Raw genomic sequence first — 13,865 nt, 5'->3', positions numbered from 1 at the left:
ATCTCCTCTTCTGAAACTGGAAGAGGAAAACTAACAGTGTGACTAGGTCACTCTTAACAAGTAATCTCTAAAGGATGAAATGGATTTTCCCCTCACCTTTCTTGCATTCATAGAGGTCGCAGCATTCCCCTGGCTTTCCTGAAGCCTTGGAAACCAGAATACTCTGGTATCCGGGCTGGCAGACTTTCCTCAGGCAGTCGGCTGGATTGCACATGCAGCGGCTCGGGAGCGGGCAGCACTCGCCGGGTGGGGCATAGCCTTCGATCAGGATGGAATCCTCGGGACAGCGAGGCGAGAACTGGACCTCACATCTGGCTTTTGAGCAATCCGGCTTCTCTTCTGCAAAATAAATAAGGGAGGTTGGTGGAGGGCAGATGTTAGAGACAGTTGTTTGACCCACTGTGTTGGCGCGTTGATACCATGTCGTCTGGGCTGCTGTTTTATTGTTGGTTTCTCTGCACCCATCCCTCTGCTCATCCTACCACCACATGGGTCTCTACCCCCCCATCCATCCAGTTCAGGATCTTAAGCCACAAGATCAGCTGGGATTTCATTCTGCACTACTGATCTCCATCTTCTTGTCAACCCTATACCCAGGTCATCCTCTATCTTTCTGCAGTAATGTTCTGTCCTTCTATCATTTCTAATGTTCTTCTTTATTGCACCTTTCCATTCTTTCCCTTTTCTTCCTTCCTCTCATTTTTCTTACTTCCTTGCCTTCCGTCTTCCTTATTTCCCTCCATTCTTCCTACCTCCCTTTCTCTTCCTATCCTTAGGAATAATGCCGGAGAGCAAATAGGAGTCCCAGATAATTATTTGCTTTGAACATTGATCTCTTGCGTTGCCAAATCTGAGGTCAACACTATTCCTGTTCTCCACGTGTCTGCTACAGTTCAATGCTCAGCAACACAATCTCTTTCTTGATTTAACTTTCTTTTATCTGTTACATATTTTGTTTATTTTTTGAATCTGACATCTGCCTTCTTTGAAGGTTGCTGAGTGCAAGCCAGGGTAATACAGATATGGGGAATGTGGGAGGACGAAAGGGAGAGAGGCATGACGTAACCAGTAAGCATTGCAGTGTAATGGGGGCCTAATCTTGGGTAGCAGTTAAATTATTAGCACAATGGAGGAAAATACCCAGCTCTGTATTGATCCCTGACTCATGGTCCATTGGCCCAAGTTGGCCTGAGGGAGGGCGATATCCGGGTACAGGTTGCAGAGAAGATCCCACCTCCTGATCAGTCTGGGGAAAATGTGTGCGACACTAAGCGAAAATAAGATTGGGACTGGCTGTGTTTACTGGAGTAGGATTACAGAGTTCTGGACTGACGATGTGCAGGCATGTGATCCCATCCTGTCAGTGCACTGGGGAACATTTAAACTCATACAATTAAATAACACTGGCATGAAAATAACGGTGCTCGTGAAACGTAGATTGTCATCACAAACCCATTTATGTTTATAGCTCAGCCTGGACTCCATGCAATGATTGCCCCATGGAAAGTAGGCTAGTCTTAACTATTCTCTGGAATGGCCCTGCTGCTGTGACGGGGGATGGGCAATACATGGCAGCTTTGCCAGCCACCTTCACTCACAGTGAATGAATAGTGTTACCAGAAATCCATAGTAGCCCTCAAAGCTGTATTCCAAGAGGTGGCTTCAGGAGGGAGGAACAGGGAACAGAGGAAGAATGGAAAAAGATTACAAGCCAGAGGCAAGATGGGCTGAATCTGCAAAGTACAGCAGCTTGAAAAGAGCAAAAAAGAAAATGGGACAACCAACATGAAAAACGAAGTGGGAGCTCATTATGGAACTGAGGCTTGCCAACGTTGCTCTGCTGTTACAGGCCCTTGATCCTGGGCACTGGTTGCTGTCCTGTGCAGGAAATTACACTCTAGCTTTACCAACAGAATCAAATAGCAATCTTGCCACTATTTATAAAGAACTTACTACCTAGAAGATTGGAAATTCCATCATGACCTTTTCAGGGTCCATCTGGCATACAATCGCAAAAGCCTCATATGTGAGATTGAAAAGCTCTGCTTGGTTCCACTGTGGTACAACCCTGGTCCTTAGTCACAGCCACAAATGGGTTGGCACTTTTCATAATGATGTCCTTAACCCGGTCACTATCACTGCCGCCCTGGAAGACATCACGTAGACATCTGTGCAGTTCTTTCACTCTTTGCCAAACAATGTAGCCCAGTGGGACGTGTCCCTGGACAATGGCCACAAAACAATAAACAATAGGCAATAGGTGCAGGAGTAGGCCATTCGGCCCTTCGAGCCAGCACCGCCATTCAATGTGATCATGGCTGATCATCCCCAATCAGTACCCCGTTCCTGCATTCTCCCAATATCCCCAGATTCCGCTATTTTTAAGAGCCCTATCTAGCTCTCTCTTGAAAGCCTCCAGAGAACCTTCCTCCACCGTCATCTGAGGCAGAGAATTTCACAGACTCACCACTCTCTGTGAGAAAAAGCGTTTCCTCGTCTCCGTTCTAAATGGCTTACTCATTATTCTTAATCTGTGGCCCCTGGTTCTGGATTCCCCCAACATCGGGAAAATGTTTCCTGCCTCTAGCGTGTCCAAACCCTTAACAATCTTATATGTTTCAATGAGATACCCTCTCATCCTTCTAAACTCCAGAGTGTACAAGCCCAGCTGCTCCATTCTCTCAGCATATGACAGTCCCGCCATCCCGGGAATTAACCTTGTAAATCTACACTGCACTCCCTCAATAGCAAGAATGTCCTTCCTCAAATTAGGGGACCAAAACCTATCTTACTAGCTGACACCTCTCACACTGACTTAGATTGGATTCTAACACACATTTCATAAATGCTCCTATTGTAGTTTAAGTACCAGACTCTGGTGACCAGCAGCGAGCAAATGCTATTTGAATTTCAAATCTCCAGCAGCCGAGCTGTGTCCCTTCAGTCACCTTCAGAGCAAACTAAACGTTACAGAATTTATTTTCTTGTAAACGCTTCTCTTGCTGCTACCTTCTCTCCGCTCATTCTCCAGGGCACGGTTTCACATCCCCCAATCTGCCTGCCAGGCTACTTGTCTATTGCAGATGAATCTATTCTGTATACACACACACCTCATAGATCAGCTGAGGCTTTTGGCTGTATTTCTACATTCCAGCAGCACTGTGGCCAAACTGTGTGTGACACAGTGATGCAGCTATCAGGCCTGCTGCCACACAGCTGCACAAACCAGGCTTTGATCCCAATTTCCAGTGCTATCTGTGTGGAGTTTAAGTGTTCTCTCTGTGACTGTCCCAGATTCCCCTCAGGTGCTCCAGTTTTGTCACACATTGTAAGGTAGCGAGTTGGTAAGTTAATTGGCTGCTGTAAATTCCATGCAATGCTAATGGGTAGTAGGAGAGTTAGAGGGGAATTAATGGGTTTGTGAGGGAAAAATGGGTTATGGGGAAATAAGGGATTGCTCTGAGAGCGGGTATAGACAATAAGGGCTATGTTGTAAGGAAATAGTAAATACTAGACCAAGTGCAGACCCGTTGGGTCTGTTCCCCCAATGTGTGGTTGTGGGGGGGGGGGGGGGAGGCGGCATGCAGCGTCACACACACTAACTATAGAGAGTGAGGGCAAAGAGAGAAGGGGCAGAGACAGAGAGAGAGGGGAGGAGAGAGAGAGGGTGAGATTGAGGGGGAGAGAGAGGGGGTGCTGAGAGGGGGGTGAGGGGGTGAGGTGGAGAGCAGGGAGGGGGACAGTGGAGAGAAGATGGTAGGGGGTGTGAGGGGAAGGTGTTTAGGGGAGGGAGGGAGGGGATGGAGGGGAGGGGGGGAAGAGGAGAGGGGGGGAAGAGGAGGGGGGGAAAGGAGGGGGGAAGAGGAGAGGGGGGGAAGAGGAGAGGGGGGGGAAGAGGAGAGGGGGGAGGGGGAGAGGGGGGGGAGGGGAGTGAGAGGAGAGAGGAGAGAGGGTGAGAGGAGGGGGGAGGGAGAGGAGAGGGGGGGAGAGGAGAGGGGGAGGGAGAGGAGAGATGGGGAGAGGAGAGGGGGGGGAGAGGAGAGGCTAGAGGAGAGAGGGGGGGAGAGGAGAGGGGGGGGAGAGGAGAGGGGGGGAGAGGAGAGGGGGGAGAGGAGAGGGGGGAGAGGAGAGGGGGGGAGAGAGGAGAGGGGGGGGGGAGAGGAGGGGGGGGGGGGAGAGGAGAGGGGGGGTGAGGAGAGGGGGGGAGGAGAGGATGGGGAGGAGAGGGGGATGGGAGAGAGGAGAGGGGGGGAGAGAGGAGAGGGGGGGAGAGGAGATGGGGGAAGAGGAGAGAGGGGGAAAGGAGAGAGGGGGGAGATGGGGGAGGAGAGGGGGGAGAGAGGTGAGGGGGGGAGAGAGGTGAGGGGGGGAGAGAGGAGAGGGGGGGAGAGGAGAGGAGAGAGGGGGGGGAGGGGGAGAGGAGGGGAGAGAGAGAAAGGGAGAGAGACAGGGGGGGAGAGAGAGAGAAAGAGAGAGGGATAGGGAGAGAGAGAGAATGCCTTTTTACTCAACCCAAACCCCCCAAACAACCATTTGCAGGCAGTGCTTTTTTCCCTCAAACTAACCATAACCATATTTTCATTTTCAAACCAAATTAAGGGTACTTACTCACAGCTGTGTAGACATTTGTTCAGTCATTCAGAGCTCAGACCTCCATGTTGTAGAGACTGATTGGGGCACACCACTTCCTGGTTTTATAGTCCCTCCCCCTCCCACCAGCAGGAGCAGCAGAGAGAATGGGTAATTTTGTAAAAGCATTAATATCTCTGTCATTTTTCATCGACGGGAAAAATCCTCGGCACACATACGGCGGAGGGGGGCTCCGAGCAAGGTGGCCAAAAATGACGGCCGTAGGTGGCGGCGTTCTCTCGGAAATCGCAGCACAGAAGGCCAAAACAGGTCAAGAACAGACTTTTAGTAATATAGATAGATAATAAATGTGAGTGGCCATTGTGCAATACAATGTCAGTATGGCAAAGAATCACACTTGGTCATTACATTATATTACAGATACTACATTATCATGCCATTGGGAGGAACTCCTAAAAGATACTTTGACCATGTGAAACACACTATCCTTTTTCCCCTTCTCTTTCTACCTGTGTCATGTGTTGATTGCAGAGTGGCACTGTAACAATCTGGTCCTCCTGTGGCTAAGAGTGTCTATGGGCACTGTGGATTAGCAGTACTCAAAGGGCACGAGGCTCAGTCACAGCGACTCCTGGATCCCTGGCATTTACTCCTGAACCTCCCTGTCAGAAGAATGGAGTTGGAACTTTGCAGCTGTCTACACTGCTTGCAGGCCTCTGTTTAGCACCAGTAGAGTATGATGGGTGGCACCACTGACAGAGGGAACTGGCGTAACATGGGCATTTCAAGCCTTTGGCTCTTAACACTGTTTCGTGGAATTATAGAAACATCCAGCACAGAAATCCTTTGGCCCACCATGTCTATGCTGAGCATCAAGTATCTATCTATTCCAACTCAATTTATCATCTTTTGATCCATAGCCTTCTATGCCCCGTCAATTCAATTATTCTTCTGAAAAGACTTGCATCCACCACTCCCTCAGGCTGTACATTCTGCTGCTTCTCATCCACCTTCCCACCCCATTGCCTTCCTACTACCTATAACTGCAGCAGACTGAAATGTATCTGTCCTGTCTTGTGTACAAGAGAAAACAATGAAGCAACACTGAACCCACAGACACAGTTAGCTCTTCAGTTCAAATAGCATTAGTAGGACCACTGACAAAGACCTCATATTCCTTTTCACTTTCATCATCTTTGTATTGATCAAAGCACTGACATTTGAGACGATTAAGCATTCTGTGTGTAAATTTAGGGCAATTAACCTTTGGTATATTGTCAATCACTTTCTACTTTAAAAACCAGGCAATTGGAAAATGAACCCAGCCAACAGAGCGCAGTAATTGGTTTCAGTACAAGCTTTCTGTCTTTAAAAAAAGGAATTGATTAGACTGATTTCAGAGTTTTTAAAATGATAACCCATAGCTTAAAGTTACTGCAACATATTAAACAAGGATATTTAATTAAATGATATAAGTTAAGGGACATCTAGCCATATGGGAATCCAATTGCCAACCAGCTTTCTCTCAAGGGAGAAATTGCAATTTCTGATCAGTGCATCCTCAAATATTTTAATGCCACTTTAATGTTGATCTGCTTCTTCCCTTCAACACACAATTTATCATCAGCAACATTGTAGGGAACTCAATTCCCTTTGCCATTGGTTGTGCCTTTAGGAAGGAGGGAGATTAAAATGGAACTGGGTTGTGATTATTTCTGAAAAAGACCAGGTTTAGGACTTTGTACAATCAGACAGGCACATTTATGGATGTGCACGCAGACACACAAATGCACAAGCACATAGGTTCAACCGACTTATACATGTAATCTCATGTGCACACATATATACATACACGCATACACTCATTTGCACATGCACTCACACTCAACTACACTTAATACACATCATCACCTGCATGCACACAAACATTTGCACGCACACACTCATATATACATGTATTATCTACATCGACCTCTGAGCTCTACCGCAGGTGCCTGCGGATTTTAACACCATGGAGCCCGTGGTCTCAGGTCAGAGACTGACATCGGGAACTCCACGCTGCAGGAGCTTCGATCGCCCGAAGCGAGGGCTTCGACTGCTGGCTGCGGGAGCTTTGATCGCCCCGACGGATGGTTCAACTGCCTCGACCGCAGGGAAAAAGATTGGACTTTATTGCCTTCCATCAGTGAGGAATGTGGGGAATCCGCTGTGGTGGATGTTTATGTTAACTTTTATGTCGTTGTGTGTCTTGTTGCTTTTTTTGGTATGGCTGTATGGTAATTCGCATATTACTGTACCTTAATTGGTACACGTGACAATAAAAGATCTTTGAAACCTTTACTCACATGCAGACATGCTCATATACACATTCATGCATGCTTGTACCATAGATTTCCATTTTAATAATATAACAGCTGTCTACAGTTCAGTCAACTGTGAGCATGTATAATTAAAGAGAAATGTTGGCTGTGTGGGACATGTCTGCAAAGCAGTGAAATCAAACAACATCTCAGACACAAGACTCAGCAGAAGCAGGGCTGCGAATGACCCATCCCAATGTGGCTAAACTCTCTGTGAATGCCTAATTTGCCACAAGGATTCCTTTGAGTGCATCTTGCTTTTGTACAGGCAGAAACAAGACTGCTAACATTGCTGAGATCCAGTTTTGATCCACCACAACAAAGCCACAATCTGTCGCCAATTTTATCCTTAATGATATTCTATCAACCAGTTCACCATTTTTTCCCACATTATTAATCCTTTTTCGCTGGCACACATGCAAGGGCAAACTCACAACTAACGAGATCTAGTGTTTAAGGAGCTCAGTTCACAAGTGATGTGGTGGACTTTCTGAAGGTGTGCAGATTATTCAGAATAAGCTAAAAGCAAAATCTGCAGTTACAGGAAATCTTAAATAATAAAAATACCGAGGCTACTCAGCATGAGAAGCATCAACTGTGGAGAGAGAAATAAAGTGAATGTTTCAGGTCTATGATCTGAACTGATACAAAGTTATTGCTCTGAAAGGTTGACTTAATTTCTTTCTCCACTGATGCTGTTTGGCTTGCTGAGTGTTTCCAACATCTGCAAGATTTTGCATTCGGAAAATTTTGCATAGGTAACACTAGAGGTTTGGTCTGCTTTCTTAGAAGCAGCTAATATCTAAAAGCAAGCAAACTAAGTCCTTAATCAGTTAAATGATCACGCTGCTGGGTGGAGCTGCTCATATTGCTTCTATCCAATGTGCCATGGCAGCGGCTGCTACTGACAAGTACCTATAGGTGGTGCAGCCATGTTGGACAGTAAAACCCAGCAAGAAGTGGATGGGGACACTGCTGATAAAGTCAGCAATTACTGCCCATACCCAACTGTATCCTCAACTCACCTGGGCATTTCAGAGGGCAGTCAGGAAGTATCTGGAGTTAAAGATAGGAGAAGGATGGCTGATTTCTTCCAATGAAGCATATTAGTGAGCCAGAGGCTTTTCATGACAATGTTAAAGACAAAACTTAAAAACTGCAGATGCTCGAAAACTGAAATAAAATAATATCAGCTCATTGACCAGAAGATTTCGCTCTGTTCTCTCTAATATGCTGCCCGGTGTGCTGAATGCTCCCAGCTTTTTATGGCTTTGTCAACATCACTGATGCTTGCTTTCCTTTTAATTACAAACTTGTATCTTTTTTCTTCATTCATCTGGGGTTTGTGGATGCCATTGGCAAGGCAAACATTTATCATCCAATTCTAATTGCTTTTGATTTGATTGGCTTGCTGAATCTGGAGTCACGTAAAGGACAGAGAACAGACATTCTCTCAACAACATTAGTGAAATGAATGAATTTCTAACAACAGTCTGGTGGTTTCATGGTCACCATTACATTGCCAGATCAAATCCCACCATGGCAGCTGAGGAATTTAAATTGAAGTTTTTAAATAAAAGCTAGAATTGTAATCATTCTACCATTTTATTATGGATTTATTTAAAAACTTCAATTTAAATTCCTCGGCAGCCACGGCGGTATTTGAACAGGCAATTTAATGACTGTGCTGCTGTGATGAAAACAATGTTCTGGAAGCGCTCAGTTGGTCAGGCAGCAGCTTTGTTGACTGAAACAGAGTTAATGTTTTCAGTCTGAGAACTTTTCTCAGAACTGGGAAAGTTTTAAGTTAAAAGAGGAGGATGGATGGATGCGACAAACATCTCGGTAAAATGGGGCTAGGATTAACCAGGTAATTTCAATGACGACGTAGCCATCAGGTTTATAGATTGTTAAGGGGATTAAAAGAGAGAGAAAGCAAAGGAACATGTTGAAACTGTGAAGTACAGGTCAGAGCTGGTGGAGAGAATTAAAACAAAGAGAATGCTAGAAATGTCCAGCTAGTCAGTGGAGAAAGTTAATATTAATCAGGGCTCTCACTTAACTTTTTTTCACTGTTGCCAGCCGGGCAACCTAGGCAGCTTTTTAAGTTGCCAAATGACAGTTTAGGTGGTCATTTAAGACGGTTTGCATGACGCGTGCGATAATGTGCTCGGACGAAGTGCGTAGTTACCAGTCGGAATTATGCTCAATGAAGCATTCACATATTATTTCTGCTTCAAATAAAGTCACAAACTAAACATATTCACCAATCAAGACATGATATATACCACAATGACATGCAGCAACATTACAATACAGTATCTCAACTCTTTTTACACATTGCAATTAATGCAATTTCTATTAGTTCTTTCCACTTCCAAACAAAAATTGGATTATTCAGCGTATGATCAACCTGTGTCAATAAATCCTGGACCATGGTAACATATATGCTTAACCATTCACACTACAGATTGATGCAAGCATGTTTTCTGTGAAGGACCGAAAATTATCATGACATGGCCATAGCATGGGTCGTTATTGCTATTGGCACAGAAACACTCTCGCTTCCCACGTAATTTATCCATAACAAAATAAACAGGTTGCAAGGAAATTTCTAAAGGCATTTTATGATAATAGCTGTTAAAACTGACTATACCCATCTGACAGGTTAAACATTACACTAACTGACAAGAGATGGCCAAAGGACATAACTGCAGCAAATGTTCTTTTGGTAATATGTTTAAAGGTGTCAAAACACCACATTACCGGACATTCAGATTAGATGTACGTGTTGTGAACAGCAATGAAGATACCCAGTTTGTACGCACCAGATTAAAAAAAATTATTGATAAACACTGTTTCCATCATTCCCACTTCAGAATTAACGTTAAAATTTCAACTGAAATATCTCCTGACCATATTTGTGATGTATATGACCGACTGTAGAAGTAAAACCTGGATAAATCCAACGTATAGTTGTGAATGTTGCTCATTAAATAGCTACAGATACTCCATATTAAGAGCATTGATTTGCCGTTAAAATGAATTCTGCAATAACGTGTCAACGGTAGCAGTGACAATTGAATACTGCGGTTTTAATGTTTCACGTTTTCACAATTTAATTAATCCATCTTTATGGACTAAAACAAATAATAACATTGGGAATTAAAACACATTTGATTGCATTCCGTTATCAAACATAGTAAATGTTCGCTCTGAAGACATTTCCAGCACAATAGGGTCAGGGAGGGGGGGGGGGGTGTGAATCAGTGCGGATGGATAGATGGCGGGGGGGGGGGGGGGGGGGGGGGGGTGTGAGAAGGGAATCGGTGCGGAATGGATGGATTGAGGCAGAGGAATTAGTATGTGTTGGTTGGTGTATGTAAAATTGTGAGGGGAAAGCATGGGGGATGTCAGTGGTGTTGAATTGGGGGGGGGGGGGGTCAGTACGGGATGGATGGGGGGGGTCAGTACAGGATGAATGGGGGGATCAGTACAGGATGAATGGGGTAGACCATAATGCTGGAGAAACTCAGCGGGTGAGGCAGCATCTATGGGGCGAAGGAACTAGGCAACGTTTCGGGTCGAGACCCTTCTTCAGACTGTTCCCCCCCATTCTTCTTGAATAGGGTGGATCAGTACAGGATGAATGGGCGGATCAGTAAAAGATGAATGGGGGATCAGTACAGGATGAATGAGGGGATCAGTATAGGATGAATGAGGGGATCAGTACAGGATGAATGGGGGGTGCAGTGCAGGATGGATGGGGGGTTCACTAAAAGGTGAATGGGGAGATCACTACAGGATGGATGGGAGGATCGGTGCAAGATAAATGGAGGGTGGGTCAGTACGGGATGAATGGGGGGTTCAGTACAGGATGGATGGGGAACAGTGCAGGATGAATGGGGGGTGCAGTGCAGGATGGATGGGAAGGGGGGTCAGTACAGGATGAATTGGGGGACGAGTGTCAGATGGATGGGGGGGAGGATGGCAGGAGAATCAATGCGAGGTGGATAGGGTGGTCAGCGCAGGCTGAATAGATGGGGGGGGGGGTAGATGGGGAGGGGAACACAGGTGATGTCAGTGAGGACCTAATAGAGGCGGGAATGGGGATCAGTGTGGGATGGAGAGGAGGGGTCCCAGGATAAGGGGGAGGGGTGGAGAGGGGCGTACAAGAGAGTGAGAGAGAGAGGAGGTCGGGAGGAAGGGAGGTCAGCGCTCCTCGGACAATACAGGCATCATCGCCTTATCCGTCCCTGTCCACCACCAAGTGCTGCCGCCAAAGGAGGAGGCATTTGGGATCTCCTCGGCACTGCCTCCCCTCCTCCGCCAGCCAACATGAAGGTGCGGGGCCGAGCGGTGCAGCTGCTTCAGACGGCAGAAGGAGGCCTCCCCCTCCCTCCCTCCACCTGGACTCGGCGTGCGAGAGGGTTTGTTTTGAAAGCGCCATTGGCAAGCAGCGGCCGCTATCATGGCGGGCTGGGTGCGGGAGGAGGTGGAGCCGCTGTCGCTGCTGCCGCTGTGGGCCCGTCATTCGCTCTGACGCTCCGTCACCCTGCACCTAGTATCCTTGCCCCGCACTACAGCCGTCGCCGACACAAAACGTCACATACCTTTTCTCCAGAGATGCTGCCTGACCTGCTGAGTTACTCCAGTTTTTTGTGTCTATCTTCAGTATAAACCAGTATCTGCAGTGCCAAGCTGGGCAAAATGACTCGCCGTTTAGGTTGCCCGGTGGCACTTTGGGTGGTAATTGGCACCCGGGCAACCGCTAATTTCGAGCCTCTTTGTACCTCTTTAAGGGGCTGTCCCACTTGGGTGAACTAATTGGCGAGTTTAGAAGAGTTTGAAAAAATGACATGTTGAAGACCTCCTTCGACTATGTAGAAGATCTCCTTCGACCTCCTTCGAATATGTTGAAGACCAGCTTCGACTAGCTACGACTAACTTCGGGAAAATTGGACACCGAATAGTGGAGAGTGAAGACGATCTCCTTCGATCTCCCTTCGACTATGATGAAGTTTATCTACGACTACCTTCGACTACCCTTGATTACCTACGACTAATATGCCGACCTACTACGTCTAAACCTACGAGTAAAAAAAGTATCGATTTTTTCCATGGCGACCATTTATTACTCGCGGGCATTTTTTAACATATTGAAAAAAACGCCGCGATCTAGCTGAGGCCTTGGGTACGCGGAGACCACTCTCGAGCATGAAGGAGAGTTACGAAGACCTCCTACGACCTCATGTCGACCATGCTGTGAGTACGAGTCGAGGGCAAACTCGCCAGAACTCGCGGATTAGGTCGCCCAAGTGGGACAGGCCCTTTATCCTGCACCAATCCCTGAATTTAAACTCCACAACTGCCCTGCTACAAAACATTCAGATCAATAGTTCAAGCCTCTGGATACTGGTTCAGTGCAGTGACAGAATGCACATCTTATGCCAGTATATTCAATGTAATTCTACAAGTAAGCTTTAAGTCATCTTGGGCTTGTGAGCAAATGGGTAAAGATTTCCGTTAAATTATACAAGTAACAGTATAATTAAATGTGAATGCAATTTATATTTGCCCACAAAATCAAGTCATTCTTATCCTACGGTAAATAATGAATCAACACTCACAGAAAGAAGCTGCAAAAATAGACATGCCTATCACAGTTTATCATTAGCATGACCTATGGTCAGTTTATTAATGTGCTTGATCGCAGCTGAATATGACAACCTGAACATGATGAATGTTCTTCTTTTTTATGCACAGGCAGCTTGGAACTGTGATTGGGAGCAGGGGTCGGCAGGGATATAAAATAAAAACCTGGTCCAAACCGAGTAAGACCAACCAAAGCTATATTGAAGGCAAGTACTAATGTCCTTCTTCCATTCCTGTCCTGACTGTGAGGCGTTTGCAGACAAGCTGAGAAAAGGACCGGCTATGCTGCCCATGCACTGTCATCGATCACACGCAAAGCACAAATATAGCAAAACTACGCATATCGTCTAGACTCAAATACAGAACACATTTGGGCCAATAAGGAATTGCCCAACCAGATGTGCTTGAATCGGGAGCATCTTAAGCAGCAAACTAAGTGACGGTTACCAATGGCTCCCACACTACAAACAGATTTGTTAGGGCTTGAATGGTTTTTAAATTTTTTTATTAAATTTTAATTCCTCAGAGCTTTTATTTTTATATTAGCGTTCAGGTTTCGAGTATTTTTAGCAAAACAAATCTCGGCCAAAGATATGCTTCAACTGTTGATCAAGATGGCGGCTTCTGTCATCAGGGATCATCACCATCCGGGCCATGGCATCTTCTCACTGCTACTGTCGGACAGGAGGTATGGAAGCCTGAAGTCCCATCCCCACCAGGTTCAGAAATATCTACTTTCCTGCAGCCATCAGTTTTGAGAACAAACCTGTATACACCCTATCCCTAACAAAAATGGAACACTGGACCACCTCATGCACCACCATGTTTTTTTCTAATTACATTTTGCACATATGTCTTTTTTTTGCAGTCTTTTCTTTGAATGTCTTGCAGAGGTTTGTGCAATTTATGTTTTTGCATGTTGTCGGGTCTATGGGCCTGTGATGCTGCTGCAGGCAAGATTTTTATTGTACCTGTACCTCACTGCATATGACAATAAAGAACACACTCAACTTGAAACTGGGCACACCTAAATCAAAAGCATACAATGTTCTGGAGTAACTCAGTGACCAGGCAAGATCTCTGGAGAACATGGATAGGTGACCTGCTGAGTTACTCCAGCACCTTGTGTCCCTTTGTGTAATTCGGCATCCGCAGTTTCCCCGTTTCCGCAGCTAAATCAAAATCCGTAACAATAAGCTACAGAATTGTCCAGGCTATAGTGTGATTAGTCCTTCAACACCTTAATTTTCATTCATATAT

General features: G+C 45.9%; 1 protein-coding gene across 3 annotated transcripts in view; it reads right to left on the bottom strand.

Moving 5' to 3' along the window:
• crim1 (cysteine rich transmembrane BMP regulator 1) overlaps positions 1–13,865 on the bottom strand; it is a 202,797-nt gene that overhangs the window by 105,715 nt on the left and 83,217 nt on the right. For all 3 annotated transcript variants that reach the window (XM_033025830.1, XM_033025832.1, XM_033025831.1), the window contains one exon: positions 97–339. In XM_033025830.1, coding sequence (XP_032881721.1) covers positions 97–339 — 243 coding nt within the window. The remainder of the gene's footprint in view (positions 1–96; positions 340–13,865) is intronic.

Source organism: Amblyraja radiata, chromosome 8, assembly GCF_010909765.2.
Source record: "Amblyraja radiata isolate CabotCenter1 chromosome 8, sAmbRad1.1.pri, whole genome shotgun sequence".
Lineage (NCBI taxonomy): Eukaryota > Metazoa > Chordata > Chondrichthyes > Rajiformes > Rajidae > Amblyraja > Amblyraja radiata.
This window is presented reverse-complemented; position numbering and strand designations above follow the sequence as displayed.